This window comes from Athene cunicularia (genome assembly GCF_003259725.1).
Source record: "Athene cunicularia isolate RWA chromosome 4 unlocalized genomic scaffold, athCun1 chr4_part2, whole genome shotgun sequence".
Taxonomy (NCBI): Eukaryota; Metazoa; Chordata; class Aves; order Strigiformes; family Strigidae; genus Athene; species Athene cunicularia.
Genome location: NW_020799099.1, coordinates 24,985,105 through 24,999,464, shown reverse-complemented (window position 1 = coordinate 24,999,464; position 14,360 = coordinate 24,985,105). Strand labels below are relative to the sequence as shown.

The 14,360-nt window shown below is 40.8% G+C and overlaps 1 protein-coding gene across 1 annotated transcript in view; it reads right to left on the bottom strand.

Moving 5' to 3' along the window:
• FHDC1 (FH2 domain containing 1) overlaps nt 1-14,360 on the bottom strand; it is a 33,400-nt gene that overhangs the window by 18,689 nt on the left and 351 nt on the right. Inside the window, exons 1-3 of the mRNA XM_026848142.1 lie at nt 14,083-14,360; nt 7,068-7,129; nt 6,408-6,510 (exon numbers count right to left, since the gene is read on the bottom strand). The exon at nt 14,083-14,360 is cut by the window's right edge and continues 351 nt beyond it. Of these exons, the coding sequence (XP_026703943.1) occupies nt 6,408-6,510; nt 7,068-7,129; nt 14,083-14,360 (443 nt within the window). The remainder of the gene's footprint in view (nt 1-6,407; nt 6,511-7,067; nt 7,130-14,082) is intronic.

Here is a 14,360-nt window from a genome sequence, read left to right as displayed (position 1 = left end):
AGTATAGCCTGTTTCTCCATACGTGTCTAAGTTTTTGACACAGGAGATGAAACCCTCTGTTAACCTGACCTTAAAACAGTAAATAGTCTGGGGAATAGCTAAGGTAAAGTTAGGACAACAATTTATTTTGTATTCCCTCTTTATTACAAATTTCATACAAGACCAGTTATCTTACCATGAAGCAGAAAACCCCCAAGTTATCTGACTGAATTGACACCACCTATAAACCAAAAGAACAGCTTCTGAACCCCAAAGCTAAAAATTACTGAAGCACATTTTGGATGGCTGCCCCTACACAATCCAAGGGAGGCTACTCAAAAGCCCATGGGATTTGCCTCTCTGCAGCCATGTTGTCCAAGTCTTCCCAAAAAGAACTGAGATTCTCTGATGGCTCCTAGAAGTGGGGCTCAAATTCAAATGCCAAATGCAGCCAGGAACTGCAAAGAAACGATGGGAATTGACAACAATGTTCACTATTAATCATGTTAACAGACAGACTAGACAGAGTAGATCTGGTTGGCGAGAAGCTCTATGTGACCTGTCAATGTGCGCTCACAGCCCAAAAAGCCAACCACATCCTGGTAAGTGTGGCCAGAAGGACGAGGGAGAGATTCTCCTCCTCTACTCTGCTCTGGTGAGACTCCACCTGGGTCCAGCTCTGGGACACCCAACAGAAGAAGGACATGGACTTGCTCGAGTGGGTCCAGAGGAAGCCACGAAGATGATCAGGGGGCTGGAGCACCTCCCCTGTGAGGACAGGCTGAGAGAGTTGGGGTTGTTCAGCCTGGAGAAGAGAAGGCTCCAGAGGGACCTTATAGCGGCCTTCCCGTACTTAAAGGGGGCCTGCAGGAAAGATGGGGAGGGACTCTATCAGGGATAGGACAAGGGGTAACAGTTTTAAACTTGAAAGAGAGTAGATTTAGATTAGATATAAGGAAGAAATCCGTCACTGTGAGGGTGGTGATACACCGGCACAGGTTGCCCAGAGCAGCTGTGGCTGCCCCCTCCCTGGCAGTGTTCAAGGCCAGGTTGGACGGGGCTTTGAGCAACCTGGGCTAGTGGAAGGTGTCCCTGCCCAGGGCAGGGGGGTTGGAACTAGGTGATCTTTAAGGTCCTTTCCAACCCAAACAATTCTATGATTTTTTGAATTAGTCTGAGAACACAAAGAGCTGAAAAACATGGTTTATTTTATAACCACAATGAACTATCAGTTCTGGCCTTGACCTTCTCTCTTCAAGTACAACAAAATGTTTTCCACAACAGTATGCAGCCACATACCAAGATATGGCAGTGTAATGTATACATGCAAGAGAGCATAATTACATTGTATGCTCCATTCTGTATTACTCAAATAGGGTGAAGAGCTACTAACTTAATTTTTCATTGTATTTGTATATGGAATATGCATTTGCACTGTTCATGCACGCCCATGCACACTAAATCAGATTTTAGATACAGAAAGTTCTCACATACGTAATTTGCTGCATTTTAAAAACAGTTATGACACAGAGAAAGCCTGATCTTTGATTTGGTTTGTGAACAATTGGAGTAGATATGCCTATTGCAAGTGTCTTACTATTCCTCACAGACAGGAAAACTACTGAATTCCTGCCACTCAAGTTTTCAGTCATTTTTGAGCTACCAGTAGCACTTATTTACAAGTAGTGGGATTTTACTTTATGGCACAAAACAGGTATATTGCACTCCTATAAAGGATCTTTGAAGAAGAGTATAAATTAGTACATCCTCATACATGCTTACGTAACTAAGTACTTTCCCACATTCTGATCAATTAAGTCAAATATTCCCCATGTTACAAATAAAAAAAAAAATAAAGCCAAGTACAATAGTCCAGAGGAGTAAACATTTTCTCTGTGATTTTTTCCTAATATTTTCATACCATTGAAAACATTCAGGGCACTAAAGAAAAACTGAGTTAAAAAATACCAAAACCCCAAAAGGCAACCCAGTGGAATCCAGCTACAGGGGTACGTGGGAAAGCAGCTAATGTATTAGGTGGGGAGGCACCATGCGGCACATGCCTGGGCAGTGGCAAACTTTTATCAGCAAATGATAAAAAGAAAAGGAGAAAAACCTGCAGCTATCATAAGGGGTGAAAAAGGAAGAAGGAGATGAAAGCTAAGAAGGACAGTCAGCCATATACAGCACTGGCTGAGGAAAGGAGGGGGCAGTTAACTACACAAACAAGGTTTGAAAAGGGTAGAGCTGAGAGACAGGAACAATTCCAGTAAAGCAGGTGACAGATGACTAGGGTTTTAAAACAGAGTGTATGAGCAAAGGACAGGCTTGAGACATTATAAAGGAAGTTAAGACATTGTGTTGATAACCTGGGCGTGCATGTATGTGGGTGAGCTGATTAGCAGTATGATATGCTCTCTTCTGTATATATTTAAAGTACAAATTCTGGCTATTCTAGCTTGTTAAACACTGGACTCGCTCAACTTTTACCAGTCTGGGCCTGCTGAAGAGTGCAATGATATGCACATAAAAGCAGCTAAAAGCTTCTCTGCTTTGCTTCTCTGCTTTGCTCAGGATGCCAGTAAATGACAGCTGTCAGCCATTTTAATAGGGTATCATTAAGAACCAGCTAGGAATCTTTTTAGAAGTGATATAGCAAAGAAGGCCATTGCTTCAGTCAAGACAAAGGCTCTCTGGAAAAATGAGCTGTGAAAGGGATGAAGCAGAGGAGATTCCAAATGGGCATTCCTTCGTCTTATAAAACTGCTAACCATGGTAAGATACAAACAGCAGGACTTCTAACAAGGCTTACAAGGAAAAACAGTGATCTTATCTTACTTGTTAATGTATTGAGTTTTTATACCTTTTCTTGGTCTTTATTTTTTAACCACTGTATGACAGCTCACCTAGTGCCACACCCACAGCCCTGAACAAAACCTTGTTGAACCTTGCAGCAAGCTCCAGGTTTACCAGCTTCAAGAACTTGTCAAGTTTTTCAAATTAAACATTTGAAAATGCCCAAACATTTTCAGTTTGACAAAAGACCTCACCACAGTGCCAATATTTCAATAATGATCTTATTTAGTTTGACAAAACCATTCAGCAAAGAGCCAATATTTGCTATTTATATCTCAACAATCTCAACAGCTTTCATAGAAAACAGGTAGAAAATTACTAGTGCTGACACCTATTTCTGCATGTAAATAGAGTTGCCACATTACAATACTGCAAAAAGAAAGAATAATTTTAAAGACAAAAGATGTTAAATGTATTTGTTAGCCTGAGTACTTAGCCTCCACTGTCAAAAAGCTGTTCCCTCTCAAAGACTTTGAAATGTCCATTGCGTGCCTGAGATAATATGTAAATGATGTAAAATATGTCACATACGTCAAACTGGTGGCCAGGGGAACATTCAGGTAATGTGACTATATATCACAACACTTCTAGATAAGATAAGATTGGAGTATAAAGTCAGTGTTTATTCACAATAGATAAACTGTAAAGGTTGTTGCTATAAAAGCAGAAAAGTGATGGTCTGGAGGAGCCCTTTCTACAGCTATGACCAAGAAAGGTGTTCCTCTCTCTTTCCTTTCTCTTTTGCAGACTAAAGGTTTATGGTACCATATAAAAGTAGTAGACATGTCCAGATACAGTTATTGGGGTGGAGCACATGCCTGGCAGGGGGCACTTGTCTCTCATTCCAACCTGCAAGACAACTCTGCTACTGGGAAATGTGACTCTAAATACCTGAGCCCTGGAAAAGAAGAGTATACAAAGTGGAACTGCAGAAGCCCCCCTATGGCTACACCAAGACAGTTAGCACTGGTAACTAAATAACTAACCTTTTAGGATGTGACTGCTTAAGTCTCTGTTCAAAGTAATTTGCAATCCTTACAACCACAACGCAGGTCTTTAGGAGAATGGGAAGCCCTACTGAGGCTGGGTGCAACATTCTGCAGGGACAGGCCAATGTAATGACACCTTGCCGAATGACACCTATCTCATGTGATATGACAACCAGATCAATAAAAAATTAGGGACTATTAAACAGAATAGAGAACAGCAGAACCAATAACACCACCTGCTATCTCTACTGATTTTGGATTATTTGTATGTGGAGAGGGACTTTATAGTTCTGATGGCTTTCCCTTAGCAATTGGTAAATTAGGAGACAGGTTATCAGACTACGAGGCAGATAATTAACAAAAAAGAAGGGGACATAAAAGGAGAACAGTGAACATATATTCAGGGAAGAAAATCCTGAGAAAGATGAACAAAAAAGCTCTGAGGCTCCTAAAGAGAAAGAAAAAAAAAAAAATTAACTGACCACACTAACATTTCAGGAGCCACAGTAGTAAACAAGCTACTGGACCCACTTATTCCTTGAACACTTGAAGCATGAGGACACAAAGGCACTGAAACATTTTTCCATACCAACAGAATCACACCCAGGATCTGCTCCCTGTTCTGCCACCCCCCACCCTACCCCACAGCCCCCCCAGGGAAAACTCTCAAGAAGTTAAACAATTACAGAGAGAATAACAAAGAGAAAGGTGGTCTTTCCTTTTCCTGATGGTGAGCAATGAGATCTCTGAAGCATGGAACTAATTAAATACATACAAATACCTGCACCTTGGAACAAGCCTCTTTCCAGCCTCCCCTTGGGAACAGCAACAAATCTGATGTCTAATGCCCCTTAATTTCTAATGCCCCTCTGCATCATAAAATCTCTTCTATTAATCTCTCAAGTGTCTCCTTAAAAGCACTTCTTAAGTGCTCTGGCCCCACTATCTTGAGGGGCAGTCCTATAGTCAAATCATCTACTAGGTAATAAATACACCTTTTCACACTTAGCAACACCTACTGGATATCTAAAGCATCTAGCGGAGTAATGCAGGCAAAATTCTGATAAAATTGAACAACTTACATTACAATTCTAGCTGAAATATTTTCTACTTGTTTTCTACTTGTAAAATAACAACCATAAAGAGGAAAAGAAGAAGAAATAACTTTCTTTCAGTCTAATTTGCTGAATATACACAAAGTTAACTAGGAGTCACTTTCTTTTAAGTTAGTCCTTCACTGTTCTCCTCTGTCTGACTCTTTCAGAGGAGGGAGATAAATTCTGTTTAAATACAGGAATATCTACTGAAATTCAAACAAAGAGAGAAGGGGAAACAGTTTTGAACTCCCATAATTACTGTCACCTCTTTTTTTTTCAGATTAATTACATTTCAACTTGCTGATATCCCCCAGCTCTTAAAAAATATGTGTATCAACTATTATAACGCAGTTTTTACAAAATTCCCTGCATAAGCAGCCCAATTTAGGGTTAAATATTTGACAGCAAAATAATACAACGTGTTTTGCTGTTGACTGGATGTGAGGTTTGCTGCTGCACAGAGTAAACAGAGTGCTTTGACAGCATGACCTTGAAGTGGTAAAGCATGCCAGTTGAGGTTGAGCTGTATGTGGACATTAACTAGCAATTTCCCAGGTTTCAGCCATCACTTTGATGAGAAGCACTCGAGCAATTCTAATGCTAATTTTGTCAAGTTTGTGGTATACATTTCTCTCAAGTACATACAAATGGGTCAGCGCAAATACATGAGCAGACAAGGAACTGTGCATCATTAAGCAGGGCTCCCAGGTTAGCCGATGAAGAAGCTTCACCTCTTTAATCATGTGAATGGACTTGGAGGTTGGGTCCAGGAGGGCAGAAAGCAGCACTTGCATGTTGGTGGTATGGTGAGCACGGGGACATTGCAGATGGTGCTGCTGGTAATTCTGTGCCTTCTAACATGTCTCCTTTGGAGCACTAAGCCATATTAGCAAATTCTTTGGGTGCTGCACAGTGGAGCAGCCTTTCTGCCCTGTTGGAAACCAGTGACCCAGGCCCAGGGGCAGGCGGATCCCAGATGCACCAAGCAGGCAGCAGACCAGAAGGTGAGAAGAGACAGTAGCATAGAGCTACCAATACTCAACTTGCAGGCTCTGCAATTGGAAAGCATGAGGCAGGTGCCAAAGAAGTGAAGCTTAATTTGTTTCCATTAGGATATACTTTGATTCTGAGTTTTCTAGCCCCCCGCCCAGAGCAGTTTTCTGCAGAGAGTTGGGTTCCAGGTCTTGTTAAAATGTTTACAGACAAAAGGGACATCATAAAGGACATCAGAGAAACAAAAATGCCTTATCACTACTTTCATGAAGAAGCACCTTAAAAGTAGGTGAAATTACTGCATGTGAAGGGAATGACTACACCGCAACCTCAACACCAAGATTAAACCTTTACACTCAGTGGTTTCCTATGTACCCTGGCCTCAGGAAGGCTTTGGGACTCCTCTTTTACAGACCTTCCTGTCGGAATCCCAGGCAGTAGAATTCTTAAAAAAAAAAAAAAAAAAAAAGTTCCATGTAAAACCATTATTTACCTCCTCTGCTTCTGGTAATAATTTAAGAAATTCATTCAGCAGTTCAGAACCATAGGGCTCACTTCTTCCATGATAAATATCTTCAATGATGGATTCAGCAGACCTTGAAAAAAAAAAAAAGAGCGTACACATTTCTAACACTTGCAGGGTGAATAGTCACACAAACTGAAAAAAAACCATGGCTGGGCTACTCAAAGGAATTATAATGAGTTTATGTATCAGCATCCACAGCAGCACTGTTCTAACACCACTTTCAGTGATGCCTTTACTGAAAGGCAACATTATCAGTGAATAAAGATAGCACTGAAACAGCTTGCTCTTAAAAAAACATTGTCACCTCACCCCTTTCTATGTATTCTTTATAAAGAAAGGAAACCAGTGAAAAGCAGCTGTATAAGGGTTTCCCTTAACTATACCTGAAAACTCATTTCAACTGGTTAATAGTAGCAAACTCTGTATGTTTGATGCTAAGTCATAATAGGACTCAAAACTAAACATATTAGAAAACAAATTATTAAATGGAGTCACTTAGGACAAGCCTGTATAGAACTGTAAACTCCACAAGGAACAGGGCACAATGTACAATACTTTTGATAAGAACTACACAGAATTTCACACATCTGTAGCTTGCACTAGATGCATGGAAAAATCAACTCTTACTTTTTGAATTGTTTGAGAAATATCCCAATGTTCATACTTCTTTTTGCATCCAAAATGGAAACCTGAGAGAGAAAGAAAGAGAAATTAATCTACCAGTACCTATGAAAATAGTATATAATGCAGGTATCATTTCTTAAATCGCTACAGGTAATTGTTTGCAGTTGCCACCAAATCACAGGCCAAATGAATAGTCACTTCTTATCCACGAAGATAATATATTACAGAGCTTACAGTTTTTGCCAGGGAAATACACAACACACAACACCTTTTCCCAAGTGAAGCAAAAAAAACCCCGTAGCAACATTTATAAAAGGGAGGAATCAAGATAAATTCTATTTCATTACAAAGTAAATCTTAATTATTTCACAAGGTGGCATCTGCAAAGTGTTGCTTATCAAGCAATACACTGTATTCCATTTGTAACCCCATGGTTAGTGAGCAACACACTTCAAACCCCACATATTTCAGAGGTTTTGTAACAAATGTGAGGATGGGCTTTCTAAGCAGAGGTCAATATGCTTCATTCACGCAAACTAACAGCCATACTGATGCACAGAAAGTAAGTCAATCTTGAATCAAAACCTGAGACAGATAATGCTCAAATCTGTATGTCTCATCTAGAAGCAAACAGAAACCTGTAATAAAATAATAATCTCCCCCCCCTTTACATTTTGAAGATGAATTGCTATATCATTTTATGTGTACAATTCTGGAGATTAAGCAGATAAAAAAAAAAACAACCAAACAAACTTTTTTTCCCTAATTATCTTTTTATTTTTAATTGTTTTTATGGTAGTTTTTCTTCCTAAAACAGCGTACAAGTTCAAACCTGAGATGTTTGCCCTGTTTTAGTGAATCATGTCCTTAAGGTTAAAATTCTACCACAACTATTTTGGTGATAACAGTGACAAAAGTCATGAGATTTACAAGGGCAAGAAAATTGTTTCATGTTAACAGTGTCACCCAACTGCTGCAACAAATGAACTCAGCACACACAGATGTTCAAGACTGCTGTTGGACTCGCATGATGTTTGAAGTTTTGACAACTGGAAAGGTGTCTTGACCTCTGTGACAGTGCACAAATTAGAAATACATATATAAATGCAATGCTGGCATCATCACAAAATTGAATTAGCCTGCAGTCAGCTGGTGACAGTGAAAATATAGGTATGATTAATGTGCTATCCTCAACATACACCCAGGAGACAGCCTCCTCATCTGCTGAAAAGAGTGAATCAAATTAAAGTTTTCTGAAAGTTTGGAATTTCCTTTCTTCTGAAACCAGGAAAGACTAGAAAACACAGGAAATATCAGCACATTAGTTTTAATTAGATGACTGCTAGCCTGAAGCCCTTCAGTTTTAGCATATGCAAAGATAAGAGGACAGATTGTGGTTTATTCTCCTGTTATCTTAGGAGTTGAGAGGCCCCCAACAGATCATTAAGGGTAAGTCCCTTAACATGGGGACAGGTTCAGCTATCTCTCCCCTTGCAGTATCTAATCTTTTTCAACTGTTTTACTGCAAGGACCTCTCACTGACCTCTCAAACTGCAGCTCCAGTCTCCAATTGCCATGGTCACTCCTAATTCTCTGATTTCTCTGTACTACTTTAAGCCTATAAGCTTTGTCATCATCATTTGGATTTTGTTTGTTGGGTTTTTTAAAAGCATGTTTCACCGTTAACATTCCATACATATTATTTTCAGTCATGGGCAGTAACTGTTACAATAAGACTGACCATCAGCTGGGTAAACGTTTGGTTTCCATGGCACAACTCAGATTTACAGTACAACCTCAAACAAAACTAGTGAAATTTTTAACATCTTCTCTTGGAAGACAAACAACAGATGGCAACATGTGCAGCTGCATTTGCCTTATCAGCACTACATACAAATGTCATAGGGGTTCTTAAGTACAAGAATCTTATACACACTTCATGTTCTGTATATGACCATACTCTTATTTTTTCTCTGTTTTCTTGTTCAAGTACACAATTAAAACACACGGCTCATTTTTTGGTCACTCTTTGCTTGGTGTCCACTTCCAGATCATCAAAAGTGTTTGAAAAAGCTGTCATTGCTTAGCTACCTTCAAGGAGTTTCCAGATGGGAGTGTGAGGAGGATAGAAGGGGAACCTGGCAGACATGCCATAAATACAAGTTCCTACTCCTTGCAGACAAATACGGTATCTTCCATCTCACATTCAGTTGTATATTAGATTCATAATCTTAGCCTCAACATCTGTTCATAATGTCTACTCTTCTTCCCCACCAAGCTTTCATTCAGTTTTGTCCTTGCAGAAAGCCATCTGCCTATGATTTCCTATCAAGCCGTTGCTTTTTACCCTTTAAATATTACCCCAGCTTTTTATAAATTTTGCTCAGCCTGCTCCTATCTCCTATTCATACACACCTTCAGCAATGGTGCCAGCACAGCACATTCCAAATCTCCGTTTGCCACCCAAATACATTTTAATGTGCTGTCCACTAGTAATACCCTTGGACTTCTTGTTACACTGGACTGTAAGAATTGAGAACAGACTGTCCTAGTCTCACAGGGATTCTCTATACCAAAGAAAATTCTCATATGGTTTCGTATTACTTACTTTAGATAAATTCAGGACAGCTTTCTCCATTCTTATCTTCTTCAACTCTCCTGCCAGAGGAAACTATTCAATTTTTGTTTATCCTACTCTGGAAATACTACAATTCTCTCAGATACTTTTCACCATCTCAAGACCTGCACTTTGCCAGCCAATGCAAGTGTCACTGCCTCACACACTTGCCACCTTTCCTTCATAAACAGTGCAATCTTTGAAGCAAGGACAGCCAACTCACTCAAGAATCTACTTCTCATCACCATAGTATTCAACTCAGCATATCTCTGAAATCTGCAGCAGGCACAGATGATGTGGGGTAGTAACAACATCAGTTTGACAAATGTTAATCCACTGCTGGTTTAAATGTATTAAGGGGAAAATTAGCTTGAGTAACACGGTGAAGTTGTGATGATGGTAAAAGGAAATCTACTGAACTCTGACACAAATTTGCAACCAACACAAAAGATTCAGAGGAGTGTTCTGGGAGACACAAAGAGCCCCACATCAATATTGACTTTGTAGTGACTGCAGAAATGCAACAGGAGTTTCTTGCTGTGAGATTGTCAATGAGGAATAGGAACTTAACAAAGGGGATTTATGACAGATCAGTGAAAGCAAAACACCATATATATTCTCTGGATAAGAACAATGAGGTTTCACATGGTGGGATACAGTTTACAAACTACAGCAAGCATGGAACTGCCTGGTGGTGCAGGCTCAGTGCTGGAGGTTAGGAAGGGTATAAACAACTTCCTGCTTCAGCTTCTCCTTGACTTTACAAGACAATAACCATCACTGTCGAGTTTAATATTTTGGCGTCTATTCTCAGAGCCACACGCACTGCCTGGAGTGGTTGAGGAATGGTACACTTCCACAGCACGGCAGAGTGAACCTAGCAGCTAGTGAACCCGCAGGGCTGTCCCGCTCCATGTCATCCTCCCGTGTCACGTTCCTAGCCTGCTCTTTCCCTTAGGCAGGCACTGGTACTCATCTCATTGTTTTTTTGTTGTGTTAGTCCTCTGATAGATTAACAGGCTGAATCAGCTCTCAAGAAGGTGGAATGAGCATCAGAGCCAGCATGGGGAAGACAGAGAGAGGTCTTGGCAAAGAGAGGGGAGAAGAGACATCCTGTTCATCTCTTCCATCTGCCTTCTCTCTCCTCCTCTCACTAGCCCCTTGCACAGGCTCTAGAATTCACTGCACCCTTTCACAAGCCATTAAAACTCACTAAAATAGCAGAAAACTACTCCAGTAGGAAAAAAAAAAAATCCCAACAGCATTCTGCTGAGCTACTTAAATCTGTTTACAGAGGGTCCAATGACTGCTCCAGCCAGTGCACAGATAGGGGGAGGTGAGGGACAAGACCAGAGAGACAGAAGGAGAAAGACAGACCAGCTCTCTTTCAGGCACCAAGCTGTCCTCCTCGCTCTGCTGCCAGGCTAGCTACAGCCTAGGTGAATGTATATTGTGGCATGCTGTGACACCACTAAAGGATGGGGAAAGTAAATTGGTGTGCAAACTTAACTCTACTCCCCGTATTTTTCAGAGGTTCAAATTACATGAAACCATAGGGCAAATTAAGTCTTTAGTCAAGGAAACATGTTAATTAATCTCCTAAGGGTTTGGTGAGGGATTGTTTACAGAAAGTATTTGCTTTAGGAGTTCAACTCAGATCTCAAAAAGGGCATCTGTTATGATGATGTTTAGTGCTAAGCCTCCAGAATTGGGATGCAATAGCCCGAGTTGGACATCTAAATTCCCTGTAAAAATAACTGGCAAGTGAGGAATTAGAAGGATGTTCAATATTGTAATCTTTTACATGGACAGAGAGTTTATTCATAATCAACAGCGATCTCTGGAGAAGGTATGGAACCCCCATCTCCATCACAGCATCTGGGGCAGTGCCCTCAACACTGGCTGAAGAGGCACTCTTCACCACTTCCACTGAAGCTACGCCACTGCACCGAGAGGAACCTTGCTGAGCCAAAGAGCAGACTTGCCAGCCACGCGCTTTTGTACAGTGCTTTGGGGTTTTTTTGGATTTGGATCAAAGTGATACTTGGATTTATGGACTTGAAGTTATCTTGAAAATTTGTTCTTGACATACTACACCGACTAGACTAATTCCACTATTTAAACTACAAAGAACATTTTTCACAGCTAGACCATAAAGCACTTTCTAAAATCAATTCTGCTTCACACAAAAGGAATAGAGGTACTGAAACACAAAAAGTCTTGTCCACCTGCCCCTGCCAGGCCAGTGACACAGCCAGGAACAGAACTACAGCTTCCTCAGCCCCATGCTAACACGCTCTCCACAAGGTCACACGGGTGCTGTACACCCCCACCTGCCCCAACCCCTTTGAACGTCTGTAGGTTTTACTACAGAATAACCATCATACATTAAAGGAAGTGAGCAGCAGCTGACAGCACTGATGACGGAAATCACAAACGTTGCCTGCGCCTTGAATCTCCATACTCTTGTTGAATGATGCCTGTAGTAACGTTAGGCATGTGAGCTGTTGAGTATCTCTGCTTCCACACTTCCAATAACACAGCTCTTCATGATTATCTCCTTCCCTCCTTTGCTAAGCAGCTAGTACCGCATAGTCCTTTAACACACAAGAAATTGCTCATCGCTGTCTGACACACTGCTGCGGCATGCTTGACAAAGCTTAGCAACGGCGTTGAACATTTTGTCACTCAAGGAGCATACATAACTCAGAGAAAAGTACTGGTACCTCGCCACCTGCCACATGCAAAGGCACCGTGGGAGCCCTGAACCAGAGTGGACCCGCATCAAGCTGTGGAGGTGCATCGGACCACCGTATCAGCTCCAGACAGATGCACAAAAACATTAACTTGTAGGAGGGCAATTTTTTGTTTCCAGAGCACTGTTTCTTGGAGAAACCCTTGTTTTGAAGGCCTGTAATTTTAATCTCTAACACTGATCTTAACCTCCCCAAGATGCCCTGAGATTCAAGTTGTACATGAAAACAGGAGTTCTGGAGCACGCTGGGGTTATCTCTACCCCAGCTACTGTACACTACGGGCCACATTCCATTTATTAAAGTTATCATTGGTTTTACTATAGCTAGATTTTCACCACATGACAGTCCTGAAAGAGGGAGCTTCTAAGGAAGCTTCTAAGGAAAAGCAGGGCCAGAGTTGTGTACATCTGTATGCAGTACAGGAAGTCCACTCGCTGCAATAATGATTTGAAGATGAATATAGCCTGAAAACAGCGCAGAGGTTAATGACTACTTCTGATGATGGCCCCAATTACTCCTTCCTGATATCAGGGTTTCAGCGTCTGCAACACACGTGCCTGTTTTAAACCCCTTATTTTACTCTCTGTACAACATGTATGCTATCGGTACACTGGTTTCTCACCTTGTCCCTGCTGATGTTGTTTTGACATCTCCCCAGTCCTTCAAGATACCACCAGCTTCAAGCCCTTATTTTCTCACTAAAAACTGACACATTGTTACATCTCTTAACCCCCTGCTCTCTGTATTTTGTTTACAAACTAACATGTATGTAGACACACACAGGTGATTAAATCTGCATTTCCACCCTCCAATTACTTCATAGAAATATCACTTGAGATAATTCAATTCAGGCTTCACAAAGAGACTGTCTATAAATCGGGATTTAAGAACTAGAAAAGCTACTTATCAGTTCACCAGAGAATGTTTGAACCTGAAAGTGCTCAGTATATACTTTCTCACCACCAGAACAGATATCAGCAACAATCTTCAGACCTTCTTGGAAGGTTATTTTAGTGTCCATAAAAAGCGGGGTAAATGAAATAAAGTTTTCATTAGCGGGAAAGCAACATTTATTAAAGTTGAAATTTTAAAATTATCTCACCTAAATAACAAATTTCCTTAATCACTATAGTATGTTCATTTTCCCCACTGTCATACTGGTACTTCCCTTCCTGAAGTCTCTAGGGCATCAAGGATATATACAGCATTAACCCTTGCAAGGGGATTCTCTTCCCTCCTGCCTGGCGCCTGTTTGCATGCAGAACATTTTGTCTGCACAACAGACACAGCAGAAGAGCTACAGATAAAAGTTACAATACACCTATGTTTCACCCTGAAAACTCAAGGGCTATCCAATGTGAGTAAATACAGACACCTTCGGCTCAATCCACTTCTTTGATTTTAACAGATGATCAAATCACAGCACTTAACAAGTTAAAATAATAAAACACCATTAGTTCTTTGAAAAACAAATGTATGCCACTAAGAACAAAGAGTTTATCCTTTCCATCTTTCCCCTCTCCTTCAAATCAAGACAAATTTGCCACAAGGATGAAACATGATAGAGAAAAAGACAAAGGTGAGCCAGAACTCACACCAACTCCTACAGCATTATGTAAAAGAGAGGGTTTATTTAAATTCTTACCTCCTCTTTAGTCTCTTTAAATGGAGACTTTAAAGATCGACTTCGGGGGTCCTGGGGCTTGGTTTCTTCCTGCTGCCCAAAAAGTTCCTCGATTGTCTTTGTATCAATCTGATACTGCGGTCTTGCAGCAATCGTCCAGATATTGTTTTTACCACGGACTTGTTCTTCAGGGATAGTTTTCCAGAAAAAGCTCCGCATTCGTTTTTTTTTGCCATGGTTGTCATGCCCATTTATCAGCTGTGGAGGCAGAGGTATGTTTGGCCCAGGCAGCGGAGGAG